A 17,472-nucleotide genomic window follows, 5' to 3' on the forward strand; every position below is an offset into this window, starting at 1 on the left:
TGGGCCGCCAAAGCGGAGCGTGCAAGCTTAACCACTCGGCCACAGGGCTGGCCCCCAGGAGTTGTGTTTGAAACTAAATTTACTCAAGCAACATTTAAGTACTTTTTGTGTGCCAGGCACTCATTTACAAAGATAAATGAGATCTCTTCCAGCGAGCCTAGTTTCCAGACATATTTCAGACTTTCTTTAGCTAGAAGATCGCTAAGCTGGGACTCAAAGTGAGCCCATGTTCTTTCTGATTCACCACCTCTTCTCCATCACCCCTAACCTGCCTTCCTTCCACCCCTCCCAGCCCACCTTCAGCGCAAGGAGAAGTAGCAGGAAGTCCCAGCATAAAGAGGCTATCCAGGGACAGCGACAGAAACAGTAAACAGGCAAAGATTAGACTCAAATATCTGCAAGGGCCTGGCTCAATGGCTCTGGTAGGGGAAATACCTTTTTTGGGAGGGAGGGTCACTGCCCTTCTCAAGATTTCCCTTTATGTGACAGCCTGAGCAAGATCGGATGCTCGCCTTGGAGGGCCTCCTAATGCAAAAGCAGAAAATTCAGCATCTCTGCCCCCCGAGAAACAAGGCCATGGCCCCAGGCCTACACCCACCTTCACTGGTCCAGCCCACGCTTGACGGCCGAGAGCAGATCCAGCATGACCCCTCAGCGCCAGCCTGAGATCACCAGCCCCAGGCCGAAGGACTCAGGGATTCTCTGAGGGGGCTGCAAGACAAAACCCCGTTCCCAAGGCACAATGGCCACACCGCCGTCTACCTGCCCTCCCAGACAACATCATGCCCACAGGGCACACTCTTGGTATAGCTGAGAAGGTAGATGTCACACTAAATAAAAGCCAGAGCCAAATAGGATTAGACAGGTGTGACGGTGTCTAATGAGGCACCTGAGACAGGTGAATTTGCTGCAATGAATATAATCTCAGTCAAGGATTGAAACCCTTGTCTACCTAGGGGATGGGCTACCAGGATTGAGCCGCTCTGGGTGTATAAGTGTCAAGGACGGGGAAGGACATGGCAGCTCTGGAGGGAACAGGAAGAACAAAGAAGAGTAAGACACAACCCCTGCCACGGGCGCTGTATCCACTTCCTGGGGCTCCAGAACAAAGTACCGTGCGCTGCGCAGCTTAAACAGCAGAATTCGATTGTCTCCAGTTCTGGAGGCCCGAAGTCCAAAATCCAGGTGTGGCGGGGCCGTGCTTCCTCTGAAGCCAGCGGGGGAACCTTCCTTGCCTGCCTCCCGCTCAGGTTCTGGGAGCCACAGACGCTCCTTGGCTTATGGCAGCATCACTCCAATCTCTGCCTCCATCTTCACACGGCACTCTCCCTGAGGTCTTCACAGCATCTTCCCTCTGCGCATGTTTGTGTCTGTGTCTTCTCTCATCAATCGCATTGGATTAAGGGCCCATCCTCCTCCAGCATGACCTAGTCTAACTTAACTAATTGCATCTACATTGACCACATTTCCAAATAAGGTCACATTCTGAGGAGCCGGGTGGACATAAATTCTTGGGGGACATTATTCAACCCAGTATGGGCATCTACAATCCAGCAGAAGCATATTCTGCCAAGTTGCCAATAAAAGGTAAGGTACCACTTGAAGGGGCTTGGGGCTGGTCAGTTCCGGGTGGACGTCTTAGTAGCTGTGGAACCCTGGACAAGTCACTCAACTTCTCTGAACCTCAGTCCTCTGGTCCACTGCACAGGGTTGTTTTGAAGGTCAAACGAGAAAAAGTGCTTTGTTCCTCTAAAGCTCTGTACACAGAGCCGTGTGGTATTTCTTCACCAGTCAGGGCACTTTCTCCCTGTCAATGCCAGATGCGACACTGACACTCACACCGCCTTTTCTGGATCCACTGCCTGTGCTAGAACGCCCCCCGTACCTGCAAGGCCGGTCCCACCCCACTTACGTGTAGGCTCCCAGGACGAATTAGGAGCTGCTGTCATCTCCGCAGCAGGCCTTTGCCAGGGTACCTCTGCAGAAAGTCGGAGCTGGATCATTTTATGATTCAGGACCTCCAGATGGTGTCCTTAAGTAGCCAGGCCAGAAGGACTGGGCATGTTGTCCTCTTAAGCCCCTGATTGGCCTCGCCTTCTCCTCTGGCTCAGCCGCCTGCCTGCACCCGGCCCTTTCTGTTTGTGCCTCTCCAAGGATCGGGGTGCAGTCCCATTCCTGGAGAGGTGCCAAGGCAGAGGCCAGGAAAGGAGGAACGTGGGGGCTGGACCACCTCTGCAAGGGGAGGGGATGCAGAACAAGCCCACAGGATGAGCCAAGCACATGACAAACAAAACTCAGCACAGCTCTGAGAACCCAGAGGGACCGCCGCTGCAGGACTGTCCAGCGCCTCCCAGGCTGGAGCAGGCAGATGGGCTACATCAGGGCCCGCTAAATTCTCACACGTCCCAGTCTATGAGAAACTCCTCCCTTACAAGGACAGTCCTCCCTACGGTGGGCAAAGCCCCCCACAAGCATTTTCTCCCCCCATCCTCACAACCACCCCACGGGGAAGATGGTGCAGCTATCTCAACCCTGCAGGTAACTGAGGCCGAAAAGGTTAAGGGTCCTGCCCTCACCCACACAACTTGCAAAAGATGGGGCTAGAACCTGAATAAAAACTTGCACTGGTGATGAAGCGATAAAGAATTAATGACACATATAGAATACATGGCGCCAGTAATGAAAAAATACATTTTGAAGGTAATGATTCATTTCACCTATGACAGAGACAATAAACATCTTCCCTTCACTGACAAGATGTATATGGCACTTACTGTGTGCCAGGCACCACTATAAGCACTTTACAAATATTAAATCACTTAGTCTTCACAACATCCCTAGAAAGTAGGTCTTATTATTGTCACCCATTTTACAGATGAGGAAAGTGAGGCACGGAGAGGTTAAATAATATGTCCAAGGTGACACAGCTGGTAGGTGACACAGCCCTCATAGTTAAGATTTAAAGCTGTGCATGGAGGTTATTCCATGTAGAAGCTGTTGATTATCTGGATCCTGAGAAAATAAATGTCTTAAAGTTTCCATCTATACTGCTTAATTTGAGCCAGATTCTTTTTAAAAAAATCATCAAAGTCCTATATGTTCATGGTCTCAAATTTATAGCACAGTTAGGATGAAGAGCAATGTCTCCCAGCGCCATCATCCTCCCTGCTTCTTTAAACCAGAGTGAAGTTCAAAACGTATCCTCTAGAGACAGATGAAAAGACGGAGAAGACGAGGCCGGCCCCATGGCCGAGTGGTTAAGTTTGTGCACTCCACTTTGGTGGCCCAGGGTTTTGCCCGTTCGGACCCAGCGCTGCTTATGAAGCCATGCTGTGGCACTGTTCCACACAGCACAGCCAGAGGGACCTACAACTAGAATATACAACTATGTACTTGGGGGCTTTGGGGAGAAGAAGAAGAAAAAAAGAGAAGACTGGCAACAGATGTTAGCTCAAGTGCCAATCTTAAAAAAAAAAGAGAGAGAGACTGGATTCAGAAATAACCTGAAATTCATTCCTGGCCTCATTTAGGGGGAGAGGGCTGAATGACAAGGATTTTTCCCAGACTGATTTCAAATTACACGGGCAAAGTGGAAACTGCCCCCGGGACCCAGGCAGGCCCACCCAGAGCCCTGGTACCACGGGGGCCTGAATAGCTTTTGGAGGTCCCTGGAGGGCCACAGAGGCCATTGGATACCCTCTCCACAAGTCACGCAGGGCCTACCCATGCACGATGTCATGGAAAAGACCTGGGCATCCTAGGCTACACAGACCCGGGTCCCAACCCTCTCTGAGCCTCAGTTTCCTCCTTTGTAAAATGGAGGCAACGGCAGCGCCCACATCCTAGGGTGGCCGCAAGGACTCAATCACGTAACCCAATTTCTCTGCACAGGCATAAAAGCCTGGCACACAGGAGCGCATATTACGTGTTAGTTGTTTTTTACTTTTATGTCTTATTGACGCAAAGGTCTTGTGTCATTCTCAGACACACCTGTCTCCCCTAACTCCACACCCAGCCTTAGTTCCCGCACCTATGGGAGTTCCTCCTGGCAAGGGTCACAGAGGAACAGCAACTCCCACACAAAAGGGGTCAGCCAGGGTCGGGGGCCCTCGATTTCCCCAGTCCTTTGGTGCAGATATTTGAGGCTCAAGTCTCCAGCCTGGGGCCCCAAACCATGTCTTGGGAGAAGGGTTGCTAAGTACTGAAAAACTCCCTCTGGACAGTCAGAGAATCAACGGAGAGCCACACTGCATCCCTCACAGCGAGCCGAGGTGCCCCTTGCTGTCGCCATAGGACAGGCACTGCATTCCCTACATGCTGCACTTGAGAGCCGCTTGGCTGGGCTGATTCGGGCTGTGGCCAGCACGTGTCCACGGGCTGCACCCTTCTCTGCTTAATTCCTGGAGAGACTCGAACAAAAGGGCCTGTCACTGAAACTGATCTCAAATTACTTGGGCTCAGAGGAAAGAACCATAGATTCTGCTGGCTGGAAGGAACCCCAAAGGTTCATCTAGGTCGAGGTCCAGTCTCTGAATTCAGCTCACTCCAGAAGTAACCACCTCGACCCACTCCTGAGCGTGAGAAGAGATCCAGAACAGCATTTCTCAGACTTCAAGGAGCATACGAATCACCCAGGGATATTGGAACGCAGATTCCTCCTGATTCAGGAGGTCTGGGAAAGCGAGGACAGTGCTGAGCCTGCGTTTCTAAGAAGCTCCCAGGTGATGCCGCTGCTGCTGGTTCTGCAGACACGCCCTGAGCGGGAAGCATCTAGAGGGCTTGGTGCCCTCAGAAGCTCCTGCTTTAATAGGGGAAGTGCAGTATGTGGGCAGACTGAGCTCTCCAAGGCCAGAGTTATTTTTCTGCAATCACAGTGTCTAACCCCAGAAACACCATAGAAAACATTCACTGGATGGATGCATGCATGCATGGGCAAAGGGCTGTTGATATTAAAATCAAATGTACAATCAGAAACAACTGGCAACTGATACACTGTCCTATAAATTACATATCTAGGTAAAAAAGTCCTAGGGAGACAATGAAGGAAGGGGGAAGGAAGGGAGGGAAAGAGAGGGCAGTGAAAGATGAAGAAGGATCTTAACCCCTGAAGAGTTTTCTTTTTACATCAAGTAGAACGCCTTCTTAACCTTGCGTGATTTGTGGATGCGCCATATCCGCTCCAGCAGACCATGAGATGAGTGTGTGCAGGGCTGTGTCTGTATCTCCTAATCCCCAGGGCCCAGCACAAGAGCCGGCTCTAGCAGGAGCTCCATAAACACACATTTTGTGAAATGAACGGGAAGAACAGCTCCAGTGACGAAGTCTCTTTTAGGTGCCAGACAGAGATATCTCATTTAATCCTCATAACAACCGTATGAAGTCAGTACTATTCTTATCCCCACTTTACAGAGGAGGAATGTGAAGCTCAGGAGGGTTAAATAAAACGCCCAGAGTCACAAATCATCAGTGTGGTTGGGATTAGGACTCAGGACTCCAGGCTCCCAGAGCCTATGCTCCTCACCAAGGGAGAGCCAGGCTTTGTGAGGCCTGATGCTTATTTGTTTCGAGGATCCCTCTACAAGAAAAGGTATGACAGAAAAACCTGCTGCAAAATGTACAGAAACACATGACCACGTGAACCTGTGGCTGGGGCCCCGCCCGGCCTTGGAGGGGCCGTGCAAGAGAGGGGCTCTGCAGCTGAGACTTCACTAGCTTGACCCACATGCTCGAAACAAGAGGGAAAGGAAGAAGGAAGAGGAAACATGATTGGAGAAAGAGAGGAGATCAAAGGAGCACAAAAGGAAAGAGGAAGGAGGAAAGAAAACAGGAGGAGAATTTAAAGAGATGGGTAGCAAAGAGACGGCCGTTGGAGGCAGACAGACTGGGGAGCAGAGGCTGCCTCTGCATGAATGGGGGGTCCTGCCGGCTGTTCTCACCTGGCACCTGGGAGGATTGAGACCTCTGCTCTCTCCAGGCCTCTGTGCTTCCACCTATAGGCTTTGCAGCCTCCTCCTCCCCAGCCATCTGAGCAGCCCTGCCCGCCTCCTGTGCACGTGCCTCCTTCTCAGGCCTCCCCGACCCACCTGGCTGCCGGGCCCAGAGCCGCAGCCAGGAGGGCTGAGTAATCAGTCCCCCACAAGCCTCGCCCAGCAGCGTTCTTGCCCAGGCAGCTACCTCCTTCCTGGTTCATCACCTGAGCGCCCAGTGAGCAGATACAAACCTGGGGCCGGATATTTAACCTGGCACATAGAGGAACCAAGGCTAGGGAGAGCCCGGTCCGAGGTGGCACGCTGGCCTCTCACTGCCCGGCTGCTGGAGTCCTCCTTAAAAGGGAGATGTTTGCCTGGGTCTTTGCAGCCTGTCCCCTGAAGTTGGCTGTCCTGAAATCACAGGCGCTAGACTCTGCCCAAAACCTCCAATTCTAAAGGCCACCGCCCTGAAGAAGGGGAGTGCTGGGGCCATGTTGGTTCCAGAGATGCTGCAGACCAGCCCGCTGCTCGGAGGCAAGCTCAGAGCCACACCGCATTGGGCAGCTGAGAGCTGGCCAACAATCGGTGACATCCACCCCATACTCCTCCCACTCACACGTCACTGCGGTCTCCCGTGGGCACATCTCCCCAGACCAGGCACAGGGCTTTCAGACACTAGTGTTACACTCAGCCTGTTCACACGGAGAGGAGAGAGAACCAGAGTCAAGTCCCAACTCGGCCAAAAACTCGGCGTGACCTAGGGGCCAGTCACTTCATCTCCACAAACTATGATACCCTCAACGGTCAGATGGGAACAAAATATTCCTCAGGGGTTGTTGTGAGAACTAAAGAAAGGGCGTGTTATCAGCGGAAGGGCCAATCCACAGGTCCAACCTGGGCTGGTCTCCGGGGAGGGTCAAGGCTGAGAGATGGAAGGAGGTCTGGATTTGTTCGGAATCTGACACTAATTTACTGTGAGATCTTGGGCGCTTGGCTTTGCCTCTCTAGGATTTAGTTTCCTCACTCACAAAAGGAATGGGAGAAGACAGTTGCCCGTGTCCCTTCCAGCTCTGTGGTTCTGCGGTTCCAAGGTGTCGCCTTCCACACCCCCTGACCATGGGGAGCTCAGGCCTCAGGATGCAGCAGGATGTGACTCAGAAGTGACCCCGTACGGAGGGGAGACTGGAGTCCGAGCCATGGCACCAAGGGTGATATGCAAAATATTTAATAACTGGTGAGCAGGGGCAAGAAGCTCTCAGAAGGGATGGTCTGCACGGGACAGCTTCGCCCTTGAGGTCCAGGGAAGGGGGTATACCTCGTCTTCTTCATGGAAGAAACCGTCCTTCTCCATGGCTGTCCTAATCCTCTTGCTCCACACGTGGCAACAGTCCAGGTCCAGTGAGCAGCCCACCCCCCAAACTCCTCTACCTTCCCACAACCCCAAACCAAGCACCCATACGGTGAGAAGTCATGCAACTAGGAGAGACAGTGCCTTCTGACATCCCCGTCAGCCAACACCCGGTTGGGTGGAAGTCATTCAGGCGGGAAGGCTTTTGCGACACCTAGGTGTGTCACCTCTTCTGAGGCGAAGGGCCCGTGAGTGAATGACGGGAGGTGTTGTGCCAAACCTTAAGATAGGTGTCAGGTTACAAGATACACAATCATTCCAGTTTGGCAACTTCACCTGCAGGGTTCTTTTAATCGACCTGCCCCGCAGTCCCCAAACCACTCCTGGAATACAGCAGTAGGAGGCAGCCTGCTGGCTAAGGGCAGAAGGATGCTGGACCCGAGGGAGCAAGGCCTGCCCTGCACTTAGGCTTCCTCCAGCCAATGCTGCCCGGGGATCTCTGACCTGCTGCCAGCCCGGGCCCACTCTGGGGAGGCCTTTCCCCTGACTTGGGTTGCCGACCTCAGCTGCAGGCCATAGAGGAGTCTGGAAGATCACAGAACCAGCATGGTGAGTGTGGGGACCCTCTGCTCCGAAGACTGGGGGAGGGTGGGTCTCCTAATAAAGTGCCCTTCAGGCAGCCTTAGAGGTCATCTGCTGAGAATTTTATAACACCTTCTAGGTTAAAAAAGAGGTCACACTCCAATTGCCCCCACACTCCAGCTGCTTATGCGTCTCAGGACCTGCCTGCCCTCCTTGCCAACAGCCCTTGCACCAGCACCAAGGAAGCTGAGACACAGAGGCCAGGACGATCCTTCCTGACTATCCCCTCCTAAATCCTGCCTGCTTTCTTGCCCAGTGTCTCCTGGGCTGTTGGCTGGAGGTTGGCACTCTTTTTCCGAGGGCGAAGGGCTGTTTTGATGCCACCTCCCTGGGGAAACAGACTCCTTTTGTTTATCAAGAAAACAGTAGCGAGCTGCCTCAGAACAGCCTAGGGTGTTGTGGAGATCTACACGGTCTCTTTCTCAGCCCTGCCCTCTCTCCTCCTCGACCTTCTTCACTGTCTTGGGGCAAAGAGAATCAATCTCATCAGTTGAGGACAGGGAGGGAAGAGGGAACAGCTGGGCCTGAGGTGGAACCCAGGGAATCTTCCTTCTCCAACTGTTGGCCAAGAAGCTGCAGTTGCCCGGCCACCAACAGGAAAATGAAAGTGGAGGGGAGGGGAAGTGCTCTGTCCACAGGGAAAAGAGATGACCTGCTGGGGCCCCTCAGGTAACTCCCAGCCTAGGCATTTCCCAGGACACGCCTCTGAAAAGTCTGGCAAAACTCTAGCACGGGCGCGGGGGCAGCTGAGGGTCAGAGTCGGGGAGGGGCTTGCCCGCTTTACTCTGCGGGTCAGCCAGGACTGAAGCGCCAGCCCCCCACGTCCCCATCGAGGAAGCGCCCTAGCAGCCCAGCCTGAGTGCAGAGGAGCAACATCCCCGGGGCTCTCAGGAGAGAGGGGGAGGCAGTGCCAGCCCACCTGGCTGTGAGCTGCTTCTTGGTGACACTGGGGAAACCTGGGGTGCCTCTTGAGGGAGGGACATGGAAGGAGGTAGTAACTGGAGCCCTCACTGTAGGATCAGAAGGTCAATGGCCAGCCCCCTTATGAGCCTATTAGTCTTGAGACTTTACTCTTTCTGAGACCCGTTCTGTCTCTCTGTAAAGTAGAAACATTGTCCATGCCACCCTCTCTGCATGCACACAGGGTTAGTGGAAAGATTGAACGGTCTGAGAATACATGTGAATAGGTTCTGGGAACCAGGAAGGCCTGACAAATGTAAGGACTGTGACTAATAGGAATCTGCTCCCGGAAATGACAGGTGGGTGGCACGGCCAGCATTGACCCTCCGCCGCCCAGGGAAGGAGCTGGGCATTGCTGTACGAGGAAGGAGGGCAGGTGGGCACACTGTGGTGGAGCGGACAGGCCTGGGGCCCAAAGGCAAAGGTAGCATGGCCAGGATCCAGGGTGGGACCCAGGGAGCTCCCGGCACCTGAGCTAGCCGTTAAATCACCTGTGCCTAATTATTCTATTTCCCTCTAATAAGGCCGGGATAACCATAGCTCCCAGCCCTGGGGAGAGACAGACAACTCATGCCCAGACCCAGTTCTGCCCTTCCCCTCCCCTCCCCCCTCCTCCCACACCCACAGGGCCCTCCCTGGACAGAGTCGGAGTCCCGCACGGTTGCTGCATCTTAGCACTACCTGAGTGGGGGTCTTAATGCTGCTGTGACCCTCAAAGTAGGTCCATCCTTCCAACCACCATTTAATCAGCCCCCGCTCTTGACCAGCCTCCAGATGGCTGGAAGGGGGCAAAAGGGGCCCATGCCTCAATTCTCGAAATCCAGAGGAAGGATAGCTCTTTAAGCAAAGGATCCTAAGAGAAGGTGACAGATCCAATACCAGAGGCGATGCAAGGTACCCCTGGAGCAGAGAAGGCAGTCAATTCTCTCTGGAGTAGTCGGGGAGTTGTCCCAGAAGAGAAGGTACTTGTGCTGGACCCTGAAGGATGAGCAGCTCTCTCCAGGCAGAGAAGGTGGGAAGGGTGTTGAGGTGGAGGAACTGCATGTGAATGGCAAGAAAGAGTGGCCCTGCAGAGGGAGAGGCCTTTGGGGGAGGGTGCTGAGGCTGGAGCAACAGGCACAGGGAGCACAGAGGGGCACAGCTGAGGTCCAGTCCCCATGGGGCGGTCACGCAGGCCCCTACATCGAGCTAGGAGTCAGGGTCCCCGCCGTGCCTGGGAGCTCAGTGGGGCTGGGCCAGGGAAGGGACTCAGCAGCCGCCAGGCGCTCACACTGTGGGTGGAGACACCTCCAGAATTTGGCCACCTTCCCCAGCGGGCAGGGCAGCAGGCATCCAGCTTCATTCATTCACGCCACTAAACGGGCAGCGTGCCTCCTCTGTGCCAGCACTGGACTTGCTGATGAGAGACGGCAGACATAGGTCCTGCTCTCATGGAGCTCAGAGTCTAGAGGGGTGGCAGGTGGGGAGGGATAGATGGTTATCATTCGATCACACCAAGACACGTTCGACTAACCCCTGAGATCCGTGCTGTGGTGACACAGGGAGCTGTGAGAGGAAGATCAGGGCGCATGGCCTTGCTGGAGGTCAGGGAGGCTGAGGGCTGCACAGGAGCTGGGCAGGTGGGGAAAAGGGGCCACTCCAGGCAGAGGGAACAGCATATGCAAAGGTGGAAGCACATACCCCAGCCTGCCTTCCATCTCCCCTGCTCTGCGGTCGAGCTGTGGGCCTGGCTAATGAGGTGGAGAAGTGGTTTAGAAGTCAGCTTCCCTCATGCGCCCCAGGCCTCTCTCCTGCTCTCAGCCTTCCTTCCCAGCCACCGCTGAGAATGCCAGCAAATACCCTTCACTCCCTGGCCTGTCCCCATGACAAAGACCTAGAGAATCTGAGGAGCTGAAAGCAGGAAATGAGGAGAGACTAGTCCGGGGCAGATGGGGAAAATGGGAAAAAGAGACCAAAAACAGGGCTCAGGAACTCTGGACAAACTTCCTGAAGCCCCAGAGCCAACCCCAGACAGCAGGAGACAAATGCCCTCGGGCCGGAAACTCTCCTGGCCTCTCCGATTGCCCAGGCAGCTCCTCTTCCCTCTGCCTTCCTCCCTGCTCTGATGAAAACCTCTGCCTGGGCAAACCCCTCAGATTCCGAGGCAATGATTCCCCGAGATAGTGAATCCCCCCAAATTGAAGCTGTGTTCGCCTACCACATCTTTTTATAAATCTGTTGCCAGCAGACTGAGCTTCTTGAGGACAGGGTCTGTGTCTTTTCCACCTTTCGGCTCCAAACCTAGCACAGGACCTGGCACAGAACAGGTACTTGATAAATGCTTGTGACTAAGATTGTGAATGAATGACAGATAAATGACCCACAGCTAAACCCCCACCAACCAGCAATCGGACTTATGTGAAACTGAAAACAAGGCTTGCCAAGTCTGATCGGAAAAGACGCCAGATTCTACCAGAGGTGTTACGAAGGTGTTTTCATCCCAGACAGGGCTGGGCTGAGGGCGGGGCAGCCCTGAGCTGCCTGGAAACCCCAGCGATAGGGAAGAGAGAGTCTGGGCAGGGCCAATGTGGCAATCCCCCTTGCAGCCTGCAGCTCTGACTAATGATCACCACAGCAGCAGAGAAATTTGCAAACAAGACTCACCCCTCCCTCCCAGGGCAGTCTCCAGCTCCCTAGCATAATCCACATGCTACGGGGAACTCTCAGAGGGGAGCAGATGAAAGGAACCCTTGAGGAAGAGGGCAAGAGACCAGGATGGCTCCTGTCCAGGGGTGGGCTCCTGTCCAGGGGTGGCAGCAGTGTCTTCCATCACGAAATGTCCTGCACATGGGTCCGGCTGGGCTCCACCTGCTGGTGGGGCTGAGCCTGCCAATGCTTTAGGCGTTTCCTACATCTCAATTTCTTCCTTTACAATATGCATTCATTCATTCAGCATGTGTTTCCTGAGCATATCCTCTGTGCTAAGCCCCGGCAAGACACTGTAGGAGATTCAGAGAAGAGTATACAAAATCGAAGCCTTCAGTTCTGTATACTCCATAGATGGAACAGAGGCAGGGTAATCTGCTCCCCCCACCCCAGTCGGAGCAGGGCACTCGTTCACCCATGGGTGTCAACAGGAAGAGGGCAATGTAGCTGAGGTTACGCCACTTCACCTTCATCCCATTCCCACCCCGACACTGGGACTTCATGCAGGATCGCATCTCCCATCCCCAGGGAGGAGGGTCCTGCCAGGCTGTCGGGAGGACCTATCCTGCTGGGTAGGAATCGCTGGCGGTCTAAAGATAACAATAACGACAGCCGCCCCAATGCAGCGAGCGCAGCATCTTGCGGCTTGAGAAACACATTAACATCCAGAGTCTCCCTGAGTCTTACACCAACTCTCTAAGACCTTGTGGTCCTCATTGTACATATGGGGAAACCGAGGCTCATGGAGCTTAAGTGACATGGAAAGGGTCACTCAGCCAAGAAAAGTCAGAGCTGGGACTCCAAGGTCTGGGATTTCGACATCAAGCACCCTGCCTTTCCCTTATGCCCTCCTTCTCCTCCAAGATGTGGACCCACAAAACCTGAACTTGAAACTGGACTTGAACTCGAACTAGAAACTGCAGGACCAGGGGGCCTGCTTCCTTACCTAGAAATTGATAGATTTTATAACAAAATGTGCATTGAGTGAAGACTGCATCAGCTGGCAGAACCGAGTGGAGGAAAGGCCAGGTCGTTGACTGCATCCCTCGCTGATCTACTAAAGGTCACTGAGGAGGGAACAAACACGGACGAAGGAAGCCAGCGGGCATAGCCTTTTGAGACAACTAAGAGAAAGTTTCATATCCAATGCTAGTTAGGAAAAAAAAACCCAAGTTACCAGGAGACCACTAAGGATAGAGAGAGGATTTAAAGGGAGAAAATTGTAAGTAAATCAAGCCTGGGATTAGTCTTGCCTATGGGAGCAGACCACAGAAGTGCCAGGCTAACAGCGAGCTCTTCCCGACCCCAGGCCCTAAGGAGACGGCCTTGGAGGTCTTCCAGAGAGGTGGGTTCCCCAAATGCGTTTCAGCCTCAGAGCTCTTGGCCCCACTGAAATCTGACATAGAACCGCACCTGAAAAACAGACCCCAGACCAGAGCGAGAGTGTTGGGAACGACCGTGACCCCCACCCACTCCTGCCCCGCCCCCTCCCCCTGATTCGGCTCCACGGAACCCCCCAGGGATGCTGCAGAGCCCTTGTCTGTCCTTGCCTTCCGCTACTGTGGAAATTTCCTCCACAACCCGGCTTCGACTCTCACAGCTTCTGTTGCTGAAAACAATCTTCCCTTTGCCAAGAGAAAGCAGTTTCTCTAACCTCCCCCGCGTCAGAGGATCCTCCGCATCCTCTTTGCCACTTCCTTAAGGTGGCCTGACACATTTTAAAGGACCACATCTGTACTACTGAAGGTCTTCGCTTCCCTGGCCTGCGTCCTAAACCCTGTGTTCATAGAGAGATCACATAGGTCACGTGACATCATTTCAGGGCCCCTAACTGCCCTAGTCACCCTCTCCCAGTGCACTCCAGTCCATCGATTCTCCTCCTGAAGTCAGGCCCCTTGGCCTAGTGAAAGCATAAAAATAGGTACTACTTGTTCAGCTCCTATTACACGTATGCTAAGCCCTCGACTAGGTTCTCTCCCATTAATAATTAATAATGTCTGAGTATCTACTATGTCAAGCACTTGCTAGCTTCTATATTAATGTTGTTATTAATTATTAATAAAAATAATAGAACATATGCTCCATGGGCACAAGCACTTTGCCTCTTTTGTTCACTGCTGTATTCAGCCCCCAGGACAGTGCTTGACTGAGTGGACAAAGTATTATTATTGTTGTCGTTGCTATTGCTAACATTTATCGCATCTTCACTACATACCAGGCAATGTGCTATCTGCTAGGCATATTTTGGTCTCTCTAAGTGGAAGACTTATTGAATCTCTGTTTCTCTCTCTCTCTGTGTCTCTCTGTCTGTCTCACACACACACACAATTGAGGCTCCCAGTGGTTAAATAACTTGCCTGAGGCCTGTGGTCCACCTACTGTAAAACACAGCGTCCGCCAGTGAATGGCAGCCTAGTGAGGAAACACTGCATAAGGCACCCACGGAGTTAGGTGGGCGGGCAGGAACGTGGTAAAGGAGCTTCAGTTATGCAACTGCAAAGTCACAGATGCAGAGAAGTCCCTGGCACGCTGCTGAAGCCCTATTTATAGGCTCCCAGTTCAGAGTTCACAGGAGGGATCCAGGCGTCACTACAGGCCTTTGCCGGCAGGTGGCAGCTCTTTGCTGCGGCAGCCAAACCAGCCCCGCAGAGACTGGTTCTCTGGGAGCATCCAGGACAAGTGGGGATGCTCACCCTGCCCTCCTACAGAACCGCCGTGCAGACCTTCCTCGAACGCTGGGTGGAGTTCTGCTCCCCAAGCCTGCAGGGTAACTGGAGCTGAGGGCACTGATGTTCACGTACTAAACTCCTCTGTACGTCAAGCACCAAGCCAGGCACAGCCTGCATCATCCCAGTTAATGCTCACCAGCAACACTAAGAAGCAGAGCATATTCTCCCCATTTTACAGATGAAGAAACTGAGGCTCAGCAAAACGAAGTAACTTGCCCAGGACCACATAGCTGGTAAGGGACACAGCTGGGTTCAGGCCAGGGCTCCTGACTCAGAGCTCAGGAGGAGCAGGATCAGGGACAACCCACTTCTGACCAGAGCAGCTGAGACCCCTCAAATCGCAAAGACCAAGCCAGGGTGCCAGGAGCCAGTCTGTAACATCATGAGAGGACCAGATGGGGTTCCTGCAGGCTTGAAAAGGGGCATCATAACTAGCAGGTGGGGCACCTGACACAACCAGTCTCGCTACCTAGTTTTATCATAGTTTTAACATACCTGCTTCCCAAGGAGGAAACCGGGTGCCAGAGATGTTAAGTGATTTTCCCAAGGCTGCTCAGCAGATAGATAGTAGAGTCAGACCTTACAACACCAAATGCCTCTTCCCTCCCCACCACTTCCCTCCTCCTTAAAGTTTAAAGGACAATTCGGGACGAGCAAAAGGGAGTATGATTTTTCAAAGACAGTGTAAACCTCATGGGATTTTCATAAACATCAGACTGCATTGTGGGTGGAGCTCCTCAGTTCAGGTAAAGTGCAATGTTTAGAGAAGCCCTCTAAGCTTCAGGATGCATCCGCCCTTCCCAAGGGCAAACCCCTAAGGGTCCCTGTCAGGAAGTCTGAGTGGCCCGACCCTAATGGCTGTCTCATGTCCTCTCCAGCCACTGCCCAGGTACTGCCCTCAGGTGTGCAAAGGTGATGGTACCTTCCTTCCCATCCTTCCCTGCCGGGAATGGATGCACCCACCACCCTGGGGCAGAAGAACAGCTGAGCACAGTAGACTTGTCAAGAACGCAGAAAGTCCGCAGAGAATGGACTGCCTCCCAGAGACCAAGAGGAGGACCTCAGAGGGACTTGTAAGAGCTGCAGTTGGTCACATCGCCTGGAGGCGAGCTCCCTCCAACGGGGAACCAGGTCTTCCTTCAGTCCCACCCAACCCAGTGGGCAGGTACTAATAGCTCACACCTGCCCTTCATGCTGTCTTGCCACATGACAAAGGGCGAGAGAGCATAACAGCTCGGTGCCTCAATTGCTCCATTTGTGAAACAAGCATAGTTACACTGTCATCCTCTCCCCTGGCCCTCCTGAGTTAAGAGCTATGTTTGAACACAAAGGCTAATTCTTAAAAGATGGCAGCCGAACAGCAGGCTGGCAGCAGGATGATGGCAGGCCACCTGACACCTCCGCGTGTCCCAGGCCCTGCCCTGGAGCCATTATGTGCTGGGATGGGAGCCAAGGTGCTCAGCTCAAATTGCCAACAGGTCAGCACCTATGTGACTTAGAACAAGGCGAATGGTTTCTAACGTGGCAGCCGAGGCCGAGGTTAGTCCTCTAGGAGAACGTGCTGCCCTGAGGACCCCTGACACAAGGCAGAGCGCGTGAGGCCTTTCCCCAGGGGGAGCCTTGGGACCCACCTGTGTGTGGCCCGGGCTGAGGGGATCTGTCTGGAGACAGGCTATCAGTTCAGAAGGCGCTTGAAAGTCAGCACAATCTGTCATCTCTGAGAACCCGCCACATACTCAGGGCGGCTGCATCACAGCCAGGCTCAGCTCAGGAAACTCACACCCTCCTCTCCTGACTTGTGGTCACCCGGCCCTCATGTCCCCACTCCTCACCTTACCTGTCATGGCTGAGGCACCCAAGAGACCAGGCACTTGCCCCAGCCTGGCAAAGGCATCAAACTGCCCTCTCCCAGCCGCAGGTGCAGAGGACACAGACGCGTGCAGTCGGGTTGGGAGCGGGGTGCAGGTTCGGGGGCAGAGAGCAGCGTGAGGCAGCCTCTGAGCACCTGGGCCAGCCAGTGGCCAAACACCCTATGCGAGCGGATGGTGAGCAGCCTCTGGGTCTCTTGGCTTACCCGATAACTTTCCCCACCCGGTCCCCTGGGTTTTCCCTCCTGCTGTGTCACTGGCCTCAGCAACTTAGCTGCCACCTGCCAGAGCCACAAAGGACCTGTTTATCCCATCACCTAGCAACAGCAGCATTCCTGGCTCTAGATTTTCCCTGAGAGACCCGGGAAGCTGGGGCTTTCCCCCCATGGGGGCCCGGTGCTGCCACAGACTGGAGCAGGGCCCCGGAAAGCCCCTTACCGTGAGCCCCTGCTTTTCTCCCTTCTCCCTCACCCCACCCATCCCAGCTCTGCCCATACTGACTGCTTTCCAGACAATGAAATGCAGCATCAGCACTGAGGAAAGGAAGAGAGAAATAAGGCCCAGGGGCAGGCTGCTTGGCAAGGAAAGCACACAGAGGAGCTGGCCAGGCTGTCTGCTCCTTTGGCTTCTGTGAGTTGCCACCTCTTCTGCACCTCTTTATTAGCCTGGTGGAGCTCTTGCCCATTTCATTGTGTGATTATTAACTGTTTTATCTATTTCATCATTTCTGAAAGAGAGTTCCCAATTCCCCTAAGGGACCTTGATGTTCAGAGAGGTTGAGAGGAGTGCCCAAGGCCACACAGTAAGTCAGAAGACAAGGCAAGATGAGAACTCATGCTCCCCACTCTTTGTGGCTTCTCTGCAGCACACTTAATCCTCATCCCCATTTAAAAACGAGAGCTGCCTTGTGTCTGGGTTCATCGTCTCTGAGCTGGACGGTTAAAGCTGAGCTAAGCCCAACTAGGAGTTTCTCTGGGATCTAAAACACCAGGGGCTGAGGGCAATTGTTACATAAAGGAAAGAGAAGCAGGTGAGAAAGAAACAAACCTAATGGAAGAGAGGGAAGAATAGCAATAAAGCCCCTACTATGTGCCAGGCACTGCAGTAGGCCCTTTCTACCAGATACTCTGGGAGGAAGGTCTTCTTACCTCTGTTCATGGATGACTTGGCAGAGCCAGGAACCAAGCAGAGGTGGCTTTGCCTTCAGACGGATGAAGACCTCGGGACATGCTGAGGCATTCTCCGCATACCCACTACATGCTAAGTATGTG

The 17,472-nt window shown here is 53.5% G+C and overlaps 2 protein-coding genes across 4 annotated transcripts in view; one reads left to right on the plus strand and one right to left on the minus strand.

The window, feature by feature from the left end:
- The window catches only part of SMIM35 (small integral membrane protein 35), a 73,078-nt gene extending 56,604 nt beyond the window's left edge, over positions 1 to 16,474 (minus strand). For both annotated transcript variants that reach the window (XM_046685649.1, XM_046685651.1), the window contains exon 1: positions 16,171 to 16,474. In XM_046685649.1, coding sequence (XP_046541605.1) covers positions 16,171 to 16,177 — 7 coding nt within the window. In that variant the 5' untranslated portion in view covers positions 16,178 to 16,474. The remainder of the gene's footprint in view (positions 1 to 16,170) is intronic.
- The window catches only part of TMPRSS4 (transmembrane serine protease 4), a 34,020-nt gene continuing 24,196 nt past the window's right edge, over positions 7,649 to 17,472 (plus strand). For both annotated transcript variants that reach the window (XM_046685647.1, XM_046685648.1), the window contains exon 1: positions 7,649 to 7,926. In XM_046685647.1, coding sequence (XP_046541603.1) covers positions 7,924 to 7,926 — 3 coding nt within the window. In that variant the 5' untranslated portion in view covers positions 7,649 to 7,923. The remainder of the gene's footprint in view (positions 7,927 to 17,472) is intronic.

The sequence above is a fragment of the Equus quagga genome, chromosome 14, assembly GCF_021613505.1.
Source record: "Equus quagga isolate Etosha38 chromosome 14, UCLA_HA_Equagga_1.0, whole genome shotgun sequence".
Lineage (NCBI taxonomy): Eukaryota > Metazoa > Chordata > Mammalia > Perissodactyla > Equidae > Equus > Equus quagga.